The sequence below is a fragment of the Rhinolophus ferrumequinum genome, chromosome 21 (genome assembly GCF_004115265.2).
Source record: "Rhinolophus ferrumequinum isolate MPI-CBG mRhiFer1 chromosome 21, mRhiFer1_v1.p, whole genome shotgun sequence".
NCBI classification, from domain to species: domain Eukaryota; kingdom Metazoa; phylum Chordata; class Mammalia; order Chiroptera; family Rhinolophidae; genus Rhinolophus; species Rhinolophus ferrumequinum.
In genome coordinates, this window is record NC_046304.1 from 32,934,245 (window position 1) to 32,958,693 (window position 24,449).

General features: G+C 51.9%; 1 protein-coding gene across 3 annotated transcripts in view; it reads right to left on the minus strand.

The window, feature by feature from the left end:
- Nucleotides 1–24,449, minus strand: part of ABCC3 (ATP binding cassette subfamily C member 3) — a 52,066-nt gene that overhangs the window by 17,146 nt on the left and 10,471 nt on the right. For 2 of the 3 annotated variants that reach the window (XM_033089412.1, XM_033089413.1), the window contains exons 2-18: nt 16,470–16,646; nt 15,948–16,073; nt 15,589–15,726; nt 14,606–14,731; nt 14,319–14,380; nt 13,450–13,581; nt 12,175–12,366; nt 8,999–9,176; nt 8,735–8,896; nt 8,098–8,190; nt 6,686–6,889; nt 6,442–6,588; nt 5,947–6,034; nt 5,511–5,577; nt 5,150–5,276; nt 4,899–5,075; nt 279–446 (exon numbers count right to left, since the gene is read on the minus strand). In XM_033089412.1, coding sequence (XP_032945303.1) covers nt 279–446; nt 4,899–5,075; nt 5,150–5,276; nt 5,511–5,577; nt 5,947–6,034; nt 6,442–6,588; nt 6,686–6,889; nt 8,098–8,190; nt 8,735–8,896; nt 8,999–9,176; nt 12,175–12,366; nt 13,450–13,581; nt 14,319–14,380; nt 14,606–14,731; nt 15,589–15,726; nt 15,948–16,073; nt 16,470–16,646 — 2,364 coding nt within the window. The other variant, XM_033089414.1, reaches the window with a different exon arrangement.

The window sequence follows — 24,449 nt, forward strand, 5'->3', positions numbered from 1 at the left end:
CCCACCACCCTCCAGCACAGGTGCAGAGCCACAGAGTGAGCGTGAGACACCCATGTACCAGGCAGCATAGACAGGCACAGGAACTCACCCCCTGCCCACCGCAGCTGGCTCAGTGCCTCGGGGCTGTGCCCCCCACAGGGGTTTCCCCTGCTGCCCAGCCCACACTCCTGCCCCTCAGGCTCCCACATGTCCAGGTCTCACCCAAACCCCATGGCCATCAGTTCTTTCCTAGGGCCCTAGATCTCACCTTAGCCCCCTTAGCCTCCCGGAGGCCTCACCTTGCCTGCCAGCACACCTTCTGGCCCGATAACTTGGTCAAAGATATGCTTGGCCACGTGGGAGTCCACAGCTGACAGTGGGTCATCCAGCAAAAAAATGTCAGCGTCGCTGTAAACAGCCCGGGCCAGACTGACCCGCTGCCGCTGGCCCCCAGACAGGTTAATGCCCTGGATGGAGGAGGGAGGCAGGAAGTGGGTACAGGGTAGACACACGAGGGGGATAAGGGCCTTGTCCATTGTCATTCAGCAAGGCAGACCTCTAAATTCACGGTTCACACGCCTGGTCCTGTCCCTGTGAAGCTGTAAGACCACGGAAGGAGGCTGGTGGCTCTCAGAGTTCTCCCGGGGCAAGTGAGGACATCCTGCTCCCTCTGCTCCATCACCATGCCCCGCTGGTTTCCCTGCCTGCCACCTTTGTACCCTGGGAGACTGGAAATTCCCAGGAGGGGAATATACCTTTTAATAATATACCTTTTAATCTTCCACCACCCATAGAGTTTGCAGGTGACTTTCATAACAATTATCCAATTTGGTCCTCATGTCAGTCCTTCCAGGGAGATATCATTAGCCCCATTTTCTAGATGAAGAAATTAAAGCCCAAGATGTAAATGGCTTTGTCCAAGGTCCTGAACTATTAAGGGCCCAAGCACGGACGGAAACCAGTAGCAACCCCAAGATCAGGTGCCAGAGGGGAGGTAAGACATCTCCTTAAACCCCCTCCATGATGGGGAAACTGAGGCACATAGCAGCAGAGTTGGGCCCAGAGGGCAGACCCTAGATGTATAGCTTGCTTTCCTACCATCAGTTCCCTCATTCCCTCTGCAATATGGCCCAGCTCTTTGGGGTACCCTGAGAAATTCACCCCTGGGAAGAGCAAATTTGGGGCGGGGGGAGCTGGAGCTGCTGGGGATCAGCAAGTGTAGTGACTGAAGCATGTAGGCATGACTGCATTCAGCCAAACAGTCTTTCTTGAGTGCCTACTATGTGCTGGACACTATATTAGGTTTGTGTGTGTGTGAGGTCCAAGAGAGATGGGAAGGAGTGTGTCATAGATGGGGAGTTCTTCTCTGGGTTCCTATAACTCCAGACTTCTACCTAAAAGTCCCCATTCACTGCTCAGTCTCAGGCCCTCACTGCCCCAGACCACCATGGAGCCTTCTCACTGGGTCCTGTGACTTTCGGCGCCCCCACACTAGGGCCAGAGCAGCTTTTCAGCTGTTCCTCTTTAAAACCCTTCACTCACGTGTCGAATATCAAGATAAATAACGATGGTAATGGATTATCACCCATTGAATCAAATAAGAATCCATGAGCCCATGTTGATAAAAAGAAATGAATAAAAAGTAACAAAGGGGACAAGAAGAGAAAGTTCTTTCTTAGAGTAAAATGCCAGCTAATAACTGCTGAAGGAATGGAGTTAGAAAATTACCATTTGGCAAACATCATAGTAAACACTGACTCAGGTAAGAATCATCCATGAATGTTATGAAATAAAATCATCAATGAAAGACATCACCTCAATCAAGTGGGCAAAGCTCACATTGTCAATAAGGCACAAATCGACATCTTGTGCCTCCAGGTAGGATGCATCAAAAAAAACCCACATATAATCCAGATCTAATTGTGTTCAAATTGAGAGACATTCTACAAAATAACTGGCCTATACTCTTCAAAATGTCCAGGGCCTAAAAGACAAAGACTGAGGAGTTACCCAGATTGATAGAGAATAAAGAGATAGTACAAGTAAATGCACCTCACGATCCTGGACTGGATCTTAGACCAAGGAAGAAAAAAGCTAAAAAAAAAAGGACATTATTGGGACAAATGATGACATTAAAATACAGTCTGTGAATTAGATAATAATATTGTATCAATGTTCAATTTCTTTATTTTGATAAATCAACTACAGATATGTAAGAGAATGTCATTGTTTTGAGGGAATACACACTAAAATCTTTAGTATTAAAAAAAGAACTAAAACTATAAAACTCTTAGAAGAAATCATAGGGGACAAGTTTCGTGACATTGGATTTGGCAATGACTTTTTGGATACAACACCAAAAATACAGGCAATGAAAGTAAAAATAGATCAATTGAAAATCACATCAAAATTAAAAACTTCTGTGCATCAAAGCACACAATCAACAGAGTGAAAAGGCAACCTTTAGAATAGGAGAAAATATTTGCAACTCATATATCTGATAAGAAGTTAATATCCAGTACAGTAAGTCCTCACTTACTGTAAGTCATTGATAGGTGCTGCAACTTTAAGCTAAACAACATATAACGAAACCAGTGTTACCATAGGCTAACTGATATAAACAAGAATTAAGTTCCTACAGCATCTCATCAACATTATAACAAAATAATATTGAATAAAATAATGCTATTTGAGGACCTGTGATATACATAAAGAACTTGTACAACTCAACAATCACCACAACAAAACAAACAACTTGATCAAAAAATGGGTAAAGGACTCAAACAGACATGTCTCTAAAGAAGATATACAAATGGCCAACAAGCACATGAAAAGATGTTCAACATTGTTAATTATTAGGGAAATGCAAATCTAAACCTCAATGAGATACCATGTCACACCCATTAGAATGGCTAGTACCGTGTTTTCCCGAAAATAAGACCTAGCCGGACCATCAGCTCTAATGCGTCTTTTGGAGCAAAAATTAATATAAGACCCAGTATTATATTATATTATATTATATTATATCTGGTCTTATAGTAAAATAAGACCAGGTCATATTAATTTTTGCTCCAAAAAACACATTAGAGTTGATTGTCCGGCTAGGTCTTATTTTCAGGAAAACACGGTATCAAAAACCAAAACCACAACCCCCTTCCAAATGCCACAGGTGTGTGGCCAGGATGTGTAGAAGTAGGAATCCCTGTGTATTATTGGTGAACTGTAAAACGGTGCAGCAATTATGGAAAACAACATGGTAGTTCCTCAAAAAATAAAATAGATTTACCGTCTTATGTAGCCCTCCCGCTTCTGGGTATATACGCAAAAGAATCAAAAGTAGGGTCTCGAGGAGATATTTGCACACCCATGTTCATAGTAGCAGTGTTATTCACAATAGCTAAAAGGTGGAAGCAATCTAAGTGTCTATTGACAGGTGAATGGATAAACAAAATGTGATATATACATACAATGGGATATTATTCAGCCTTAAAAAGGAAAGAAATTTTGATACATCCTATCACATGGGTGAACCTTGAGTATATTATGCTAAGTAAAAGAAGCCAGTCACAAAAAAAGCCAGATGCTGTATGACTCCCTTTATGTGAAGTACCTGGAGTAGTCAGATGCATAGAGACAGGAAGTAGAATGGTGATTCCCAAGGACTTGGGGAAGAGAGGAAGGAGGAGCGGGTGTTTAACAGGTACAGAGTTTTAGCTTTGCAAGATGAAGAGTTTTAGAGACCAGTTGCACAGCAATGTGAATCTACTTAACACTCCTGAACTGTACACTTAAAAATGGTGAAGAAGGTAAATTTTACATTATGCGTATGTTGCAACAATTAAAAATAATTGTTGCAATTAAAAATACATAAACTAAAAAACAAAAACTTTCACTGATGTCTTCTGGTCTTTAGGGTAAAGGCCAAAACCTTAACCAAGGTCTTCAAAGCTCTGCCTTGCCCTATACTCTCCCCGCCCCTTCCTAACCAATCCACCCACCATTCCTCAGCTTGCACCTTCCAAGACTTTCCATCACTTTTGGTAAAAGCCACAGTTCTTACAGTGGCCTGCAAGGCCCTCTGTGACCTGGCTGCCTGGATACCTCCCTGGCCTCATCTCCTCCTCCTCACCCCTGCTCGCTTCCAGACGCTCTGGCCTCCTTGCTGATCCTCAGGTGCCCCAATCACTCTCCTGCCTCAGGGGCTTTGCACTTGCTGTTCTCTGCCTCTAAGACCTTTCCCCCAGACAGGGCTCCATGTCCCCAGACATGGCCCACTCCCTCCCTTTGTTCAGGTTTCCTATTCTCGGTAAGGCTTTGCCATGGCACTCGGACAATACAGCCCAGCACATATTCCTATACCCCTTCCCGGTTTCATTCTTTCCCCCTTAGGATTTATCTAATATATTATCTAATATATTTTTCACTTCTTTATCTTGCTTATCGTCTTTCCCCCATTAGAATGTAAGCTACACGAAGGGCAGAGATTTTAGTCTAGTGTAGTCACTATTATACAATATTGCCTGGCATATAGTAGGTGTGTAATAAAATCTGATGAATGAATGAATAAATGAATGAATAGATAAATGATGAGCTCTTCTTCCTCAGCTGTTAAGATTCAGCTGGAAAGTGAGGGTTTGCCTTATGCAGACTGCCCCCCCACTGCCCTTCCTGTGCCCTGCACAGGCCTTGGGTCCCTACATGTTCACAAGCTGGCCTCCCTGAGTAATAGGTGTTTCCTATTACAGACAGCAATATTACAGTTCCTAGTACAGTGCCTAGTACAGAGCTGGGCATATCACATGAGTGTGTGAATGAATGCATGCATGAATGAATGCATGCATGCATATATGGACCTGGGCTGGGTTAAGGTGCACAGCTGTATATGCTGACTCCCCAGAGGATGGGAGGGGACCATGTACCTTCTCTCCAATCTCTGTCTGGTCCCCACCAGGCAGCACCTCCAGGTCAGCTAACAGGGCACAGGCCTCCAGAGTCCGTTGATAGCGCTTGGGGTCCAGGGGTTGGCCAAATAGCACATTTTCCTGAAGAGTGCGGTTCTGGATCCATGCCTGCTGCGGCACGTAGGCCACGGAGCCCTGGCCACAGGAGAATCCCACAGTTACCTTGGGGTTTGCGAACTTCCTTTCCCAGGAGTCCTCACCCCTCTCACCTTCATATACACCTTGCCTTCCAGCTTCTCCATCTCTCCCAGCAGGGCAGATACCAGGGAGGTCTTCCCACAGCCCACGGGCCCCACCACAGCCACCAGTGCCCCTTTTGGCACCTGGATGTCTAGGCTGGGGACAAGGAAATCAGGAACCCAGTCAAAGATAAAGATCAGGTTTTTAGTCCCCAACCTTCCACCTGGAGACCCAAGTCCTGCTCCCTTCCAGATAACCACCCTGACAAGTGAGGCTTTTCTGGCTTTCCAGGCCAAAGACTGGGGGGTGAGGACTGGGGGGTAGGTTCTGCTATGGATCTGACATACGGTCCCCTTTGGGCATCTGAGAAGGGGTGGGAGAAGTTGGTACCTGTGCAGGGTCGGGGGCACGTCCGGGGCCCAGGTAAAGGTGCCACTGTCTATGATGATGGCATAGCCTGGAAGGGTCAAAGTATACAGGGTCAGGGGGGCCCAGGGCCCAGGGGAGAAGGTCGCTGGGGGTGGGGGGTGGGAGAGGTGTGGGGAGCCCTGGGGGAAGGGGCTAAGGTGAGAAGGCAGGGAAACTTGGGGGGCAGGGAGAAAGGGCAGGAAGTCCTGGGGCAGTAGGAGCCCCAGGGGAGGAAGGAGAGTGGTGGTGGGGGGCCTGGGAAGGAGTCAAGGAGAGGAGAGCAGAGAGCTGGAGAAGGGAGAAGGAGGACATAACGAGGAAGAAGAAAAGGGGTCACAAGAGAAAAGTTCAAAGCTTGGAACAAGGATTTTCTATAGCAGGGCTGTGGCAAGGGCAGCCCAGGTAGGGGTGTCTGGACCTGGAGTGATGGTCTTTCTTTCCACACACTGGGGGTCAAGTTCATCTTGGCTCAGGAAATGCTGGATCCGTTTCAGAGACACACTGGTCTGTAGGAGAGTGTGAGTCATCCTGGAAGCTGTGCTTTTTCTATCCCACTCCCTCCAAACTTGCCTGGCCCCCAACTTCCTGGGTGAGGCAGAGCCCCCTGAAGTCCCAGACACAGGTTCTGGGGCCCTTCCCATGACTGAGTCTTCCCTGGCTCCCACCGCCAAAGACAGGGTCCAGGTTGGTAAGAAGAGGCTGTCTCCAGGACTCAGGCTTCCAGGGACCCCACCTGACCTTCTCAGACCCCAAATGCCCACTGATTCTCATGACCTCATTCACCTTTGCATAATTCTCCATAACGCCAGGCGGAGATTCCAGGAACTCTCCTTGATTATCCCTGACCCTAAGTGACCCCAAACACCTGCCCTCACTCCAGCAGAACCTCCAGTCCCCCCATCCCTGGGATTACCTGGGTCAGGCTGCTGATTACAAAGGGCAGCATGCTGAGGGGGTTCTTTAAGATATTGAACAGGGACACAGACACAAAGGCCTTCTCGGCATCCAGCACGTTGTTTGGGTCCACGGACACGTACACACCGAGGGTGATGAGAGTCACCTGGGTAGCAGTGGGGGTGGGTGTCAGGGTGGAGTCTACGGGGCCCAGAGGCCTGGGCTGGCCAGGCGGGAGGGCAGCCCCGGAGGGAGGGCCTCACCAGGAAGGGGGTGCAGATCCAGATGAAGACGGATATAGCATAAAGGTAGGTAGCCTGGCGCAGCAGCCTGAGCTCGTCTTGTCGGATGCCCTCCACCTGCTGCAAGAAGCTGGGTTCCCAGGCATACAGTTTCAGCAACTTGATGCCACCCAGGATCTCGCTCATCAGCTTGATGCGGGAGTCCTTGAACTTCATTTGTTGTACCTACGGAAAGACTAGCGTTGGCATGCTCCACTACCCTCCTCAGACCTCTACCCACGGGCTCATAGCTTCCTGCGCTGGCACACACTGCAGCCACTCAGGCTGCTTGTCATTCTTCCTCCCTGCTGGGCCGGTGCTGTACCGCAGCCTGAAATGCCCCGCCCAGCCTCCCCTCTTCTCCCTCCCCCACAAAATCCAGCTCCAACCTCAGTGCCAGCGGCACGGTCCCTCCCAGGCAGCATCCTCTGCCTCCTTCCCTGGGTGTCTAAGGCACATTGTACTTGCCTTTTGTCCCCAGAGCAATCTCTGTGCACGGATTCTTCCCCAGTTAGACGGCCAGCCTTCTGACCCTAACCCAGGGTGTAGCAGGCCAAATTAATTGATTCGTCTAACCCCTATTTATTGAGTGCCAGGATGTGCCGGGCCAGTTGCTAGGTTTAGACATAGGGCAGATAATGCTGAACAAATCAAACAAGGCCCTGGTCATCATGAAGCTGACAGTCTGATGGGGAGGCAGGTAGGAAGCAAACAAGTACCTGAACAAATGCTTAATAAATTAGTATGCATACTCTGACGAGAAACAACAGGATTCTGTGAGAGTCTGGGAAATCAGGGTTTATGCTGGAAGGTGGGGGAAGGGAAGGAGTTGGGCAAGGAAGGGAGGAAAAGCATTCCAGGAAACTGTGTGGTGGCGCACCGGTACCTAGAGCTTGCTGCTTTTGGAGAAAAGGAAGGCCAGCTTGGCTGAAATTTGGCCATATTTTAGGGGTGAGGTCTTGCAAGGTGAGCAGGAGCCTGGTGGGTGATCCTAGGGACTTGGTCATTTATTCTGTGTGCAGGGGAAGCTGCTAAAGACTTCAATACATGTTTGTAAATAAAGGACTGGATGACTGGCTATTTACACTCAACACAGTGTGGCAGGAAAAACTCTCATTAGACCAGAAGACGTAGGTTCAAGTCCCAGCTCTGCCTGATTCTGGACTGCCATAATCTCTCTGGGCCTTGGTTCCTCAGCTGCAAAATAAGAATATTTCTAAAACGCTTTCAGGGTTGTTGTGAGGATAGAGGGAACTAAGGTTTGTGAAAGTGGCTTTTAGCCATCCATACTCAGTAAGCAAGGTCCCTGAGGGGCCCCAGGTTAGTGAATGCCTTTCCCTAGGTACCTCGCCAGGTGCTCCAGGCAGGAGCCGTGCACCTGGGACAGCACCCACCTGGAAAGCACGCATCTTCATGGCCACAGCTCCATTGAGTGGGATCAGCAAGATCATGAGAGCGACTCCAGCCAGCACGGAGGGACCCAGGTTCTAACGCGGCACCGGTGGGTAGATAAGACAGACAGATAACCAAAGTATACACGTAAACAGAATCCAACAGACAAACAGGCTTACAGATCGGCAACAGAGATGGGCAGGAAGCAATAGATGGTGGTCAGCCATATAGACAAAGAAAAGCAAGACGGACTGACGAAAAGCCAACAGGATGAAAAAATGTGCAGAAGCAGCCAGCCATCAGAGAATGACAACAGATAGGGACAAACAGCGGACATGAAAGGGTGTCCAGACAGACAGGAAGGCAAATACAGACAGACAGACAGACAGACAATGACCGCCAGTCACACCCACCCTGCCCCTAGTCCCTCTTTCCTCCCCCGGGATCTTCGAGAAGGATAGTCGCCCAGGCCGGAAAGATTCCAGCGTCTTCACAGTCATCACCCCCAACCCCAGTATCTAGGGAAACACTTGTGTCCATTACGTAGCCCCTCTGCTGACCCAGAATAACCCTCTCTTGTCCCTTCTCAGCAAAGTCAAGGTCAGAGGAAGGGGGCAGAGGTCAGAGGGTAAGAGTCACCTGCCAGAGGAAGTAGATGGCCAGTATGATCTGCAGAGGGGTTGACCACAGCAGGTTGAGGAAGGGGGCGAGGTCCATGAAATGCTGCGCGTCTACTGACATGAGGTTGACCATTTCTCCCACAGTGGACTCACGTTTGACCGAACTGGTGATCAGCAGAGCCTGCAGGTGGACAGCGCGCGGTGGACTGGGCCTGTGAGCCTCTCCGAAGCTTCCAGGGCCAGCGTCCGCAGCCCGCACCCCCCTCCCCTCGGGCCAGCTAACCTTCCTATAGATGACACCTATGATTGCCGTACGAAGCCTCAACCCCATGGCAAACATGCAGTGGTAATACTGGTGTAAGATCACCGTCTGCATCAAGGAGCACACGAACATCAGCCCAGCTATCAGGAAGCCCCACCAGCTGGGGGCCGTGGGGTTTGAAATGAATCGGATCAGGAGGCTGCAAGGGCAGGAGAGAGGCATGAAGCTGGGGAGGGCTACCTAGGCTACTCCCCTCTACTCCTGCCCTCCTTTCAGCCTCAGCCCCCACTCTGCCCCGACCTCCGAAACCTCTCAGGTGAGGGCTGCTGGCCCTCCACTTCCCCAACCGGACCAGGGGGCCACAGCCCGGGGTTGCCTCAAGACCACAAACCTCCATCCTTGCCGCCTTTCACCTTCAAATCCTTTTCTATCTCCTGCGGCCCCCCCCCACCCAGTCCTATCACTTTTACCGCCAGCCTCACCTTCCTAACTTTCTTGCTTCCTTGGATCACATGGCAGGAAGTAATGCCACATGGTCCTTGGTTTGACTGTCTGACGCCTTTTCTTGGGCTATGGAGCGCTCAGAGCCCACTGCATGACACACAGACTCTTGTCCCTGAAATCCACTCTCTCCAACATCAGCTGGCCCCACTGCTGCCCGTGACCTTTCCTAGGGCCTCCCCACCCACTCCCACAGCCTTCTTTACCTCTTCTCTCACCTTTGAACCAGTCCCCACTCCCTGCCCCTCTCAGCAGCCACCCACTTAAGTCTTCCCACTTAACTATCCACTGAGAACTCCCCACCAACCACAGACTTCCCTCCCAACACTTGCCCCCTTCCCTTTCTCTTGTTTCGGGAGAGGTGTCCCTCTGGCTTTCCAATCTTGATCCTGTCCCCCCGAGCCCTGGATCCCATTCGCCTCCTCAGGTATATGCTCCATCATTGCCCCCCTTTCTCCTGACTTCCAATAGCTTCATCTCTGCTGGCAGTGCTGGACCTTCTCCGGTTGACATGAGCAAGTCTATTCCATGGTAGGACAAACCTCCCCTCTACCCCCGTACTCATAGCCAGGCCTCTGCTGCTGTGGGTTGAGTGTGTCTCCCAAAAAGGTATGTTCAAGTCCTAACCCGTGGTACCTATGAATGTGACTGTATCTGGAAGTAGGGTCTTTACAGATATAATCAATATGAGGTCACATTGGAGTAGGGTGGGCCCTAATGCATTGATGGTGTCTTCATAAGAGACAGGAGAGGGAGATTTGCACACACACACACACACACTCACACACACACACTAAAGCCATGTGAAGACGGAGGCAGAGATTGGAGCGATGCATCTACTCCAAAGTTGAGGAACGCCCAGGATTACAGGCAAAGACCAGAGGCTAGGCGGCATGGAAGAGAGTCTCATTCAGAGCCTGCCTCCAGAAGGAACCAACCCCGTCAGCCCCTTCATTTCAGACTTCTGGCCTCCAGAACTTTGAGAGGATAAATTTCCGTTGTTTTAAGCCACGATGTTTGTGGTGATTTGTTACAGCAGCCACCGGAAACTACGATACCTTTCTTCACAGGAAGCTCCTAGATCTCGGTGGCTGCTGTCTCTAGAGCACATGCCCTGCTCTCAGGCCCTTCCCTTCTGTCTCAGCCTGTTTTTGGAAGTCACTAACAAACTTCACGTTGCCTTCCTCAGGCTCTATTTTACTGGCCACTTTGTTTCACTGGAGGCCACGTCTTGTCCTGGAAGTGCTGTGCTCCTCCATCTCTGGACCCTCCAAGCCAGGTAGGTTTCTGTTAACCCCTTACCTGTCAGAATTCCCTAGGGCTCTGGCTGGGCTCTGCATGGGCTCTCAAAGCTTAGCCACAGATACGAAACCCTGGGCTTCCACCCAATGCCTCTGAAAATGTAATCTCTAGCTAGCTGGGAGTCTCACCTTGGAGGGCCCACCAGCACCTCAGGCTCAGTGTGGCCAAGACTCAACTCAGCACCTTGCCCTGAGCCCAGGCTCCTCCTCCCACTGAGGTCATCCTCTCAGAGAAAGATCTAGCATCCTCCAGTCACCCAGGCCAGAACCCAGTCACCCTCGACCCCTCCCTCTTCCTGGCACAACCCCATCTCCCGAGTAGCTTCTGAATCCTATCTCACTCCTGGCCTGGACTCTTGTTTGCCCTGGTTGGCCCACTTCCATCTGGCCACCTGTCCTACATCGCCCAAACTACTGGCAGGGAATCCTTCCAAAATGCAAACCAGACGCCCCTCCCTGGCTGCACATCTTTCAAGGATTTCCTTAGCGCTCCCCCTTTCCCTTCATTTTTTTCTGCCTCTGGTCACGCTCTCCTCCAGCATTCAGAAATCCTCTGTGACGGCCTGGGCTGCATCTTCCCCTCCTTCCTCACCTGGTTAACTAACTCCTGCTGTCCTTCCAAACTTGATAACCTCCCTGACTGGCAAGTGTACCTGCTCCTTCCCAAGCTGGCTTCTTTACCCCTCCCAGCGTTGTCCACACACCTGCGTACATCTCTGCCTGCACTGTCCTCTAATGGATTCCTGCATTGGTTTCTCCCGCAAGACTTTAATACTACATCTTATTTATATTTGTGTCCCTAGGGTCTGGCACCATTTTGGTACCCTGGGGTTCCACAAACATTCATTGAATGAATGTATGCATGAATGGAGGGGCAAAGGGTTGGCGGCTCAGCTGCTAGGCAGCTCTCCTTCCCACCCTATCGTCCAGACCTCCTTCAAGTCCAAGCCATTCAGGTGACAGGTGATGGAGCCTATCACGTGGAAAGAGCACTGTAGCTGGAGTTCAGAGCCCTGGACTCAAATCCATCTTTGTCAGCTGTGCGCCTTTGGGCGAGTCATTTCACTTCTCTGAATTTCTGCTTCCTCATTTGTAAAATGGGAATAGGGCCACCTCTATTGGATTTAAGAGAGAATATTTGTTAACACATCCACTAGGGAGCCTGGCACACAGGATGTACCTGGTAAATATAAGTTGGATATGAAGGGGGAAACTGAGGTGCAGAGGCATTGGCACTGCCAAAGGGCACACAGACAGTGGGGAGAGCCCCTTCGGTTCCTGGTCTGGGGCCCCTTTCATTACATGTTGTCCCATCCTCTGAGCGCAGTCCCCAGGGCCAGCCAGCCAGCCCCCCTGCCCAGGGAAGGGCCACAGCAAGGAGGAGGGTGGTGAGACCTGAGCAGCTGTGGGTTGACGAAGGAGAGGAGGTCCTGGATCAACATGAAGCACATGCTGAGGAGGAAGCTGGGGCCAAAGGCGGACAGCAGGGCCTGCAGGAAGGAGGCCTCCCGGGGCCTGGGCCGGTCCCCCAGCAACTCCTCATCCTCACTGGAGCCTGTCTTCCCAGATGCTGCCACGGCCTTGTGCCTGGTCCAGGAGGAAGGAGCAGTGAGCAGGAATAGGCACCCATGACACCAAATGCTGGGGAGGAGTGGGGAGGAGAGGGGAGATGGCTCCCAGGACTCGGCGGGGGGCGGGATGGACAACATGACGTTCCAGGTGCTCTAGGGCAGATGAGGGGTGCCTTAACTGCTACCCGAGAAGCATAACCCAGCAATGCCCAGCCTCTGGCCTGCCCAGGGAGGGTGCTGAGAGGGAAGGGACATATGGGCAGGGGAGACGAGTGGCCTCGTCACCAGGGAGCTAAGCAGGGAGGCAAGGAGAGAGAAGGGGTGCCCAGGCAGACTGGGGGACCGTAGGAAGCCATGGAACCCAAGACACTGCTGGCAAAGCCCAAGTCCCTTGCTTCTCTGACAGCCAGTCGGCGCCTGACTGAACAAACACCGAACTCTTGGTTGTGGTGGTGAGGGAAGGGGTCAGTCCTGGGGTCACAAGTGGGCAGGGAAGGAGAATTGGGAGTTCCAGCTCTCTTAACTGGGCAGTTGGCCAGAGACAACAGGAGACTGCCAGCCTCAGCTGGAGGGCCATCTTCTCCAGCCCCCGACTCCAGACAGGAGGAAGCAGGATGAGAGGAGAGGCCGGCTTCCCCCTTCTTCCCCCAGCCCTTCCTTTCCTGAGGGAAGTTTCTAGAGTCTACCCTTCACCTCAGGCAGGGAGGCGCAGTGGTAAGAGCAGTGGAGCCAGACAGGTAGGTATGGATTCCGACTCCGCCACCACCAACTGAGGGACCTTGGGTGTGTGCCTCAGTGTCCCAATCTGTAACATGGGGATAATAGAACTTACACCATAGGGCTGTTGGAGATTGAGTTCATCTATGTGCTCAGTGCTGTGCCTAAGGTAGAGTAAGTATTCCGAAAGTGGCAGCCATTCTCTGGCTTCAGTCGAGTGGGGGAGAGCTGGTCTCAGATCCTACCTCAGGGCCACCTGCACCTGCTCTTCTATCGACCGACACCCAGCCATGTGTCATCCCAGGTTAACCAGTCTCCCTTCCAGAGACCTGGGTGCGTGAAGGCGCTGGGTGGCGGGGCATGGGGACGGGGAGGGCCTCACCGTGCCGCCTGCTTTTGATGCTTCTTCCAGGACTCCAACAGCCTCTGCACCACCACCTCAGAATGGTCCTCCTTGTTCAGGGACCAGAGGTCCTGTTCCTGCAGGGGACGCCGGTAGCCGAGGATGGCCATCCTGAGGCAGGCAGATGGCCCCACATGGGATCAGAATTTCGCAGCCTATAGCTAGGACCAGGGTCTCCAGAAAGGAGGCTCTCCCTAGGGTGCTGTGGCCGAGGGAGGGGTCTCCTTTACTGCCACAGTGAATAGGCTGTGGGGTGGGAGGTCACAGCCTCCCACCCCAAGTTCCTACCTCACGCCCCTTCTTTTCCTCCTCCCCAGATGCCCCATTGACTCCTGGGGCCTGGTGATGAAATCCATGCTGGCTTGCGCCCGGGATGAGGGCAAAGCCAGGTGGATGGAGCCCCAGCCTTAGGTGCCTCTTCAGTGCAGCATGGTTAATGAGCTGTCACCCAGGTCACAGACACAATTATCCTGCTCAAGCTGCTTTGACGGGTGGCCAAAGAGATGACAAGCTGCAAGCTTACCCCAGACAGAAAAGCTGGAACTAATTACAGTTTCCCTCCAGTCCCTGAGCCTGTCCCCACCGCCTGCCAGATGCAGGGCTGGCCTATGGCCTGGGATCAGAGCTGGGCCAGGCCTGGCCTTTGCACTCAGCCCTCAGCCCAGACAGCTTTCCCCAGCCTCACCAGCCCCGCTGCCTGCTGGGGCGAGGGTTTGGGGTGGGGGAGCCAGCCCGGCCCAGTTCCTCAGGCCCCTGAACCTCCAGCCTGTTCCCCTTCCTCTATCTTTTTCTCTATCTCCCACCCTCTTCCCTCTGGCCCAGGATGGATGGTGGAAGAGCCAACTCACTTTGTGAACCACGAGAAAAACAGACGGGAGAAGAAGCCAGCGTTGGCCTCAGGGCACGGGTTCTAGAAGGTGAGAGGGGGATGGGGGAAATCAGGAGTGCCTACCACCCTCTCAAGGCAGATTAGAGGCAGGAGGCCCCCACATCTTCCAGCTCCAAGCCCCAGGTTACAGATTGTGGAGATGACCTGGAGATGGAAGGGATGAACTGGAAGGGATGGGGGATGCTAGAAAGGGCTAGGAGTGGGCGTGGAACCCCAAGTACTACCCGACTTCCATGGAAAACTCACAGGGTCGACATTTTTGGGGGAGAAAAATGGTGGCTTCTCCCTGAAGCAGGACAGGATGAACGCAGAGAGCACCAGGGCAAAGTAGATGTAGAAGGTGGCGAAGCGGAAGGGGTCCAAGATCTTGCCCTGGGGGCACAACGGGGAAGAACATCAGAATGTCAGGCTCCTCCAGGGTAGGAGGTGGCCTCCAAGGGCGCCTGGGTCCCTCACCCAGAGGATTCGGAGAGAGGGGAAGGGTCACCGAGGGGCTGCTGTTCAATAAGGGCTTGCCCTGCCCTCGGCACGTGTTGAGCTCCTTACCTGCATCACCACGTCCAACCCTCCCAACAAGGAAATCTATGACACCTGGTTTGCAATTAAGGAAATGAGGCTCCGAAAGGCTAAGGAATTTGCCCAAGATCACACAGAGAATAAGTGGACAATTCCAAGCCTTATGAATACACTTGACGGCCTCCCCTTCAGATGGAGAAATGGGGAGATGCTGGATTGACCCTCAGCGTTCCTACCCCCATGCCATCACCACCACCAAAGATCAAGAGGAAGGCCAGGAATTGAGAAAGGTGGGAAGAAAAAGATCGTGGGACTTCCAGGTAAAGCCAGAACTACCCATGCTTGTTTGCAAACATGTGTTCATTACACGGACATTAGTGGACACCCCTGTCAGACACTGCAGTTGGTGGTGGTGGCGGCTACAAAACAGCCCCCTGCACTCCTACAAATATCCAATAATGACTCCATTCCCCTGAGTTACAGCGGTCCTCAGCCCCTCCCCCACCCCCGCCACCCCCACCCCACATCCCACTAGTCTGCTTCCGGGCAGAGATACAGTAAGTAGAGAACAACACAAAAAGGACTGAACCACAGAGGAAGTCCTGGGAGCCAGAGAGGGATAGAGGGGAGGAGCCTGAGACCCAGCAGTGACCTTGAGCCCTGAGGTCACCCCCTAGACAGCGTGGACCAGGCAGGTGCCCCTTTCCCCTTACCTTTTCCACGGCTGAAAGGATCTTGGAGCGGAAGGGGATGATGGCGCAGAGCACACACAGGAACCAGAAGATGATGAGGACCCCTGAGGACTGCACCCCCTGCAGCCGCTCATACTGGATCAGCAGGGTGGCCAGCAGCTGTGCAGGGAGGGCGGGGAGGCTGGGCCAGAGCACACACACATCTGGACCTACCTCTGTTCCTCTCCATCCCATGTGGCCAGATGTTTCTGGGGGTACCCCCATCCTCTTTCCACTGCTAAAGTGTCCAGCCTTCTCCTCAGAGTCCATGGTTCCCCCACTGCAATCCCCAAACCCACGGAAGACCTTCTCCCACTCCGCTTCCCGGGCCCCACACTGACCATGGTGACCCCCACCACTAAAGGGGTGACAAAGAAGACGGGAGCAGGGGCCCAGCCGTGGACCAGGCCATGGAAGGAGTAGAAGAGATCAGCCCAGGAGACGCACCACAGCAGGACACCCAAGACCTACAAACGGGACACATGTTGGAGCCTCCATCCTAAGGTAGGGACAGTCCCTTTTTGCTCCTGAAGCCACCAGACCTGCACACATGTTGGAGCCTCCATCCTAAGGTAGGGACAGTCCCTTTTTGCTCCTGAAGCCACCAGACCTGCCGGGTCCTGGCCCTGAGGGCTGGGCTGGGCGCTGGCCAGAAACTTCTCGAGGGTGGGAGAGGCTGGATGGAAAATTTGCTTGCACCGCCCCAAACAGAGACTACCTCAGTTGGCCACAAACCCACCTGGCAAACTGCCATGGTACCCAGCACCAGGCAGTGAGGTCAGGGAACCCTGTCCAGCCACTGAGTTTGGGGAACCTCCCCCCAGGTGCCAGCTCCACCCGAAGTTGAGCCCTGAACCCCTGACCGTCTTGAGCCTGGAGAGGTGGGAGAGGACGATGTAGCCCCGGTGGCAATGCCGTAGGTAGAACAGGTAGCAGGGCAGGGCGGTCCATAGATAGATGCAGGGGACCCAGGCCAGCAGGGAGCTCTGGAAGCAGGGAGTGAGGTCCGGGTTTTCTGTGTGCACCGACAGATTGGAGTCCTGGGGACAGAGGGAACAATTCAGTGCTGTGGCTGCCTCCTGCAGAATTGGGCTTTCCCACAAGGGAGGTGGCTGGACCACAGAAACGCTCCATGTACAACGGGGGTCAGAAGGTGTGCGAAGACGAGAAAGGGTAAGTGTGCAAACAAGCATCTGTGAGTTGTGAACTCTCCTAGGAGACTGTGGTTGCCCCCACTTCCTCATATTTTCTCTCTCTCTCTCTCTCTCTCTCTCTCTCTCTCTCTCTCTCTCTCTCTCTCTCTCTCTCTCGAACTGCGGTCGAATTTAAGTACAATAAACTGCACCCATTTAAAGTACACAATCCAATGGGTTTGACAGCTGTGCACACCTGCAAAACCACTCTCCCAGTAGAGATAGAGAATATTTCCATCATTCTACGAGTTTCCTTGTACTCCTTTGCAGTTCATCCTACACAGGCAACCATTAATCTGCTGTCATTCTAGCTTTCTACTCATTTTTAAAATTAAGTTTATTTTATCAAAGTAATATATGGTTGAAGAGCCCACTTCCCGTCTAAGCCTCTCCCAGGAAGGGACAGGGAGCTTCCTTGAGCCTGTGCGGCCTCTCCTTTAAAATGAGGGAGGCCAGTCCCCACCCCACCTACCTCGCTGGGTGGGTGTGAGCGCAGAGGAGCAAGGGGACGTGGAGAGAGTTTTGTAAATTACCAAGCTTGGGGTGACCAACCATCCCGGTTTGTGTAGAACTGTCTGGGTTCTAGCACCCAGACAGTGTCCTGGGGAATCACTGAGTCCAGACAAGACCCCCTCTCGCTGTTGACTATAACTCTTTTTGGAAAGAGATGCAGTTATCCATTCAAACGTGTGTCACCGAGATTCTTTCCTCCAACACCATCCGTCGACTCATCTTTTTTTCCCCTTCCTGCAAAGGATTAGACAGCTCTACCTTTTTAAAACTGTGTGACACTAAGTCTTTCTTGAAGGGCAACACTGGGAGGATAACATCTCCCAGCTGGTCCCTCTCACCTGGCCCCTTCGCCATCCTACCAGCTCAGGCTCTCACCTCTTCCTAGGCAATTCCCATGGGATTTTGGTCTCGGCCTGCCCGGGCTCTAGGGGTCCAAATCCCTGTCCGCACTCTCCTGGTCTTCCCCTTTCTCCCTGGTCTTTCCTTCTAAGTCTCTTCACCGGTTTCCCCGGCTTGGCGTCGGAGTGCTCCAGGGCTCAGTCCTTTCCTCTTCTCCCCCTCCTTTTCCATCTGCTCTCACCCTCTGGGCAATCCCATCTAGTCTCATTTTCATGCTAATGACTCCCGAGTTTACCTCCCCAGCCCACCACTTTCCAAATCCCCAGCCCAATACCCAGCTACCTACTGGACCTCTCCACTTCACACCCCTACAAAAGCCTGTAGGTGACACCCGCGCAGTGTCCCTTTCCCCCAGCCTACGACCTGTCTCACTGCCTCTCCTGCATCACTCCAGCCAATGACCCCCGTGCTGTTTCTGAACACACCAGGCCCCTTCCTGACTCAGGGCCTTTGCATCTGCGGTTCTTTTTGCCTGGAACACTCCTCCCTCAAGCATACTTAAATCTGCCTTTCTCAATGAGACCTACCCTGACCACCCTCAGCATTCCCAATCTACCCTCCTTACCCTTCCCTGCTTTTTCTTTTTCTCTGTAGTATCTATCACCTTCTAACACGCTATATAATTCACTAGTTTACTATATTTTTTCTCATCTCTTCCAGTTGGCATGTGAGTTCCTGGAAGGAAAGAATCTTTGTTTCACTTATTGATGTAGCCTAGCTACCGATAATAAAGTGCCCAGCACATAGTAGGTGCTCAGCAAAAATTTGCTTAAATAAGTTAAATTCAATATTTGTTGAATAAATGAATGAATGAACAAAAGGATAATCTTATACCCTTCCTCTAAACCTTCAGTGTCTCCCTACTGCCTAGAAGACAAAGTCCAAGCATGTCACTATGGCTTTCAAGACCTCCAGCTGGACTTGAATTATCTATCTATGTGAATGATTAAACTATCTATGTGTTCTATCATGAACAAGACAAACAGTAACAAGTGTTGGAGAGGCTGTGCAGAAAAAGGAACCCTCATACACTGTTGGTGGGAATGCAGACTGGTGCAGCCGTTATGGAAGGCAGCGTGGAAGTTCCTCAAAAAATTACAAATAGAATTACCACATGACCCAGCAATCCCTCTCCTGGGTATCTACCCAAAAAATCTGAAAACGTTTATCCATAAAGACACATGTGCTCCAATGTTCATTGCAGCTTTGTTTACGGTGGCCAAAACATGGAAACAACCAAAATGTCCTTCGATAGATGAATGGATAAAGAAGTCGTGGTATATATATACAATGGAATACTATTCGGCGGTAAGAATAGATGATATAGGAACATTTGTGACAACATGGATGGATCTTGAGAGTATGATGCTAAGCGAAATAAGTCAGACAGAAAAAGCAGAGAACCATATGATTTCACTGATATGTGGTATATAAACCCAAAACAACAAAAGAACAAGACAAACAAATGAGAAACAAAAACTCATAGACACAGACAATAGTTTAGTGGTTACCAGAGGGTGAGGGGGTTGGAGGGTGGGAGATGAGGGTAAGGGGGATCAAATATATGGTGATGGAAGGAGAACTGACTCTGGGTGGTGAACACACAATGGGATTTATAGATGATGTAATACAGAATTGTACACCTGGAATCTATGTAATTTTACTAACAATTGTCACCCCAATAAATTTAAAAAAAAAACAAAAAACTGTCTATGTGCTTGAGTTCTCCCATCTTAAGAAAATATTTCATGGAGTGATCTGCAAAGCCCACCTCCCTTTACTCACCTTACTTTTACTCTTTAATCCCATAGGGTCAGCCATCTGCCCTCCAGTGCCCTGGCCCCCTGCTGTGAGATGACCCTCCCTGAAATGCAGCTTTGTGCCCTTTGCCTCAGGCCCAGCAGAGGTTCCTGCTGTTTATGTAATCAAATCCAAGCACTCTACAGCCTTCTCTTCCCACCTCCCTTCCCACTGTTTCCTCCTCCTGCTCACTTCACTCGACATTGGCTCTGAGACTCCTACTCCTACACCTTTGCTCAACCTGGTCTGTCTTTCTTCCATTTACCAAAACCCTAACTACTACAGGGAAGGCGTGGTGGGCCCAGCCTAGCATCTACCTCTTCCATCTTGAAGTCAGCACCTACTGAGAGAGCCACCTTTTGGGAGCATCGGTCTTCCACCTGACAATGCTTTGGCGAGGGCCTGCTATAAGTCAGGCAGTAGCTTGGAAATACCCAGGATAAACCTGTCCCTGCCTTTGTAGACCATGCAGTCCAGGGACACACGGCTTTGGGACATTTCACTCAAGGCCCGGTGAGCAGAGGTTTACACCGTGTACTCTAGAGCCCTGTATTCAGTAGTTGCTCAAGCAATATGAGCTAAGGACCCACCAACTCCTGCTGAGCCCCTGGCATGCTGGTGAGGGATTGGGCCCTGGGTGACACCAGAGCTGGGCACCTCATTCGGCCTGGTCAGGCACCACAAGACGAAGGCTGCCGACACAGCTAATCCGGCCCTGACCCATGTTTCGTTTTGTTTTTTCCCTTTTTAAAACATTTCTTATTCAAGTATAATATACATACAGGAAAGTGCACACATCTTCAGTATACAGCCCAAGTTATTTTCACATACTGAACACACCTGTGTAACCAGCACCCGAATCAAGAAACAAAACATTACTGGCACCCAGAAGCCCCCTGTGTCCCCTCCCAGCCACTATTCACCCCAGGGAAATGCAATCCTCACTGCTAATCACGTGGATTAATTTGTCCCATTTGGGAATCTTCCTATAAAAGAAATTGTACAGTATGTATCTTTTATGTCTGGTTTTTGTCACTCAACACTACGCTCGTGGGTGTCACCCTTGGGGTTGAGAGTGAGTAGGAACATGCCAGCCTCATTTCTATTGTGTGAAAGGACCCATGTGTGTATCCATAACACTGTCCATGGCAGCCCCACCCTGCTTTCAGCTCAGACAGCCCAGTAATCTCATCTACTTAGTTGCCATCCAGACAGCCTGCCCAAGGCCACCTCTAACTCAGGCCGTTGGGTCTCTAGGCCTGCAATGTACTTCCCACCTCTGGGCCCAGCCCAAGCCTCACCTCCTACAGGAAGTCTTTCTGGGGCACCCCAGCCTCTGACCGGGCTTTTCCTTCCTTTGTCCTATGTGGCCTTGGCAGCCAGGTAAGTGACTATTACCCGAGAGTGATAAAGGCCACTTCTATTTCACTGGCACTTAATGGCAACTCTTGTGTGGTCATTAACTGATTGGCTGATTCAGAACAACTTCCAGACGTAGAGAGGACGAGCAATATTAGGCCCGGCCTGCAAAAGAGAAAGCAGGCTCCACCTGATCTGGCAACAAGTTCAAAGACATCAGGGAGTAGGGGTCTGGGACAGGCACCCAGGCCTTGTGATGCCAACCTGGGGTTTCTCCCCACCCCGTACCACCTATACCTGTACCCGTGAATCCTTCCTAAAGCAACATGAGACTGTGAGGAGAGACACCAGGCCCTACTCCTATTTCTCTCCTCTCCTGCCCCACACCCTGCAACTCCCAACACTGGGCCAGGTATGCAGGAGCAGCCCACAAATGGTCTGAGTTGATTGACAGGGAGCCCGAGTGCAAGGGCATGAAAGGAAATCCATGCACGGGTGTACACGTTGGTGGCACAGCTCTTTGAGGCCGGCAGGGAGAGGCCACAAGAATAAACAAACCCCGGTACAGAAGACCCCACGTGAGCAGCCACTTTTGAGCCATGGAACTGAACCATGGGCAAACTCCTTCATCTCCCTGAATTTCAGTCTCCATGTGTGAGTCATAATGAGAGTAACGACAGCGTCCTGGCCAGCTCCCCACGGGGGAGAGAATGAACAAAGCACCTTGACTCAGACAGGGCGATGCTTGGGAAAGTAGGTGATGGAGCAACAGGCTGTTGGGACTTTGTTTCGGTTGCACAGGTAAATTGGACTGTGGCCACAACCAAGAGATCTTAGGTGTGTAAGAACTCAGGCGGCTGCTTTGACCCACGAGGAGGTCCAGCCGGGCTCCTTTCCTTCAGATAAGCATGTCCCAAACGGGCAGAACCCTCTCCAGAAGACAGCGGGTACCTATCTATGCCTGTGTCCCTAGACTGTTTACCCCAGAGCCCTTGCTAGGACCTTGTCGGGACATGTCCGACACAACATGTCCAGAACTGAACTCCCCCCGCCCATCCCCTCCTCTTCAGCCTTCGCACCTTGCCGGATGGTAACTCCTTCCTTGTCCCAGGCCAGGCTCCTTGATTCTTCTCTTCCTCTCACATCCCACATCCAACCCTTCCGCAAACCCTGGCCACTCTACCTTCAATGATCAGGCTGAACTAGAAGAGAGTGCTATCTTCGACTGTTCTTATCCGTAAAAAATGCCACTTCATCTGGCTCTCCCTGATGCCTCCAGAATCCAACCGATTCGCTGAGCCCCACTCTCTCACCTGGATCGCTGCCACAGCCCCCACTCTAGTCTGCCTGCTTCCACGCCTGCCACTTGCCCTGGCACAGCAGCTAAAGGCAGATCTTGATGAAATCTAAGCCAGACCCTGCTCCTATGTTCAAAGCCACCACGGGCTCTCCACTGTGCTCAGAGTAAAAGCCAAAGTTCCCAAATGGCCCTCAAGACCCTCGTTATCTGCCTCCCCCATCTCTCTGACCTCATCTCCCCATCCCCGTCCCTCTGCAGCTGTCACCCACACAATTCCCACAGCAACAACACTTTCCTCAATAATGCTATGCAACAGCTGGATGGAGCTGATAAAGTGTGACACCTAGAATGGACCGCACAGCAGGGGCTCCTTCATGGGCACGGAGGCTGAAAACCCTATAGACCCAAGCAGGGGACAGGTAGGAGTGAGGACCCTGGTACCCTCTGCCCAACTAGGCCATGGCTCTGTCAGGGACTGCCCAGCCAGCCCTCCCCCCCACCCCCACGTGGCTGCCCAGGCTTGTTGACAGCCTCTGTCCTGAGAAGAGTAATTACTTCCCTAATCCTCTGGCGTGGGGGAGGGGGAAGAAAGGATCAACTGACAAGTTCATTTATCTCAGCAGAAATGGAAGTGCAGAAAGAGCAAGTTGGGCTCTGATCTCCATTCACACTCACTGACCTACCATGTCTGAAACAGCAGCCTTTGGAAAGGCCTGGGGTGGGGGGCAAAGCCTGGCTGTGTGCGGCCAGTCTACGGCCCACAGGCCTGGCTGGACTGGCCACTTCTAAAAGTGGCTCTGCCAAACCACAAACTTCAGTTATTTGAGCACCACTGTATTCCAAGATTATCACTTAATGTTCACATCAGCTGAGACCCACCCACGGCTGGAAAGTGACTGGCCCCAGTTCACGTGGGCTGATATCAGGACTTGAATCCAGGAAGTTTAGCTCCTGGGTCCCCACTCCAAACCACGGGGTTCTACGGTACTTTCTCTGTACTCTATAGGGCTCCAGCATGACATCCCACCTTGGGGCTAGAACACATGTATCTGGATCACCTGAAACATTTAAAAGTCTCCTTTCAGCCTTGCAGCACCCCGTCAAATCACCTCCTTGCTGTGGTTCTTCTCACAGACTGAGGGGAAGGGGCTGCCATCTCACAGTAACAGACTAGCTGGGGTTCTGGTTGCTGCTGGATTAGAAACCTGAATATCCAGTTAGAAGGAGAAATCCAATCTGAGGACTGGCCCCGATTAGCCCCCCGCCCCAGTACCGGAAACAGCTCTAGGTGGGGGCAGGGGGCCCCAGCCACTCAGCACCTCCAAGTGTCAGCCCTCTCAGGGGTCCTGCTCCACCTGTTGCCCTGAAACAGTCCCACCAGGGAGAGGTAGACACAGCCCAAGCACTCTGACCCTGCCTTGTGAGTGGGTCAGCCAGTAGTCCCCGAGGGGACCTCCCTCCCTGGGGACCGGCCTGGAGCTCCGAGACCATTTCCCAGTCTGGGGTCCAGCAGGCAGTCTTGGCAAAGTTCCCTCCCAAATGCTGCTTCCCTGACTCACTTCCTTTCCTAAGTCCAGGGGTCAAGGCAGAGCGGCAGGGTGGGACGAAGCCAGCCTGGGACCACAGGGACCAGGAGCCAGAAGTTCAGAAGTTAAAGCCATCCAGCACCAGCTTCCATGCCCTCAGCTGGGATGGTGAGAGGGGTTCTAGGGACCCTGGCATGGCAGGGAAGACTGGGTTTCTGAGGTGGGGAGCTTTGGTGCCCACCTACCTACCTCTGGGGCCCTGCCTCTACCAGTTCCCCACAGCTTCATGTGTCACTATCTTTGAGAGTCAAAGTTCAGTGAAATCAGAGTTTTGTTCAGGTGACCACCTACTCAGTCTGGGCAGCAATCCAGGAGGAAGCCTGGAAAGACCATGATACCCAGGAGCCCAAAATTTTGGAGGGCCCTAATCATGGCCTGAGGCTGAGTCCCAGAATCCGCACTGGGCTACTAGACATGAAGGGGGCCCCAGAGACACCTAAATCCAGCTGGAGCCCAGAGACAGGTGAGTGATTTGCCCAAAGTCACACAGCTCGTGAATGACAGCATAGCACTAGTTAGAACAGAGCAGGAGACACAGGAAGCTGAGCCCCTGAGGGACTAGAGTTCCACTCCCTCCCTAGGGTGGGTAACCAGTGAAAAACCCATAGGCCTTTACCAAAGCTGCTACTAAGTAAACTCCATGTCTAAAGTGGGGAGAGAGCCAGGGAAAGGGAGATCTGGAAATCTCAGAGG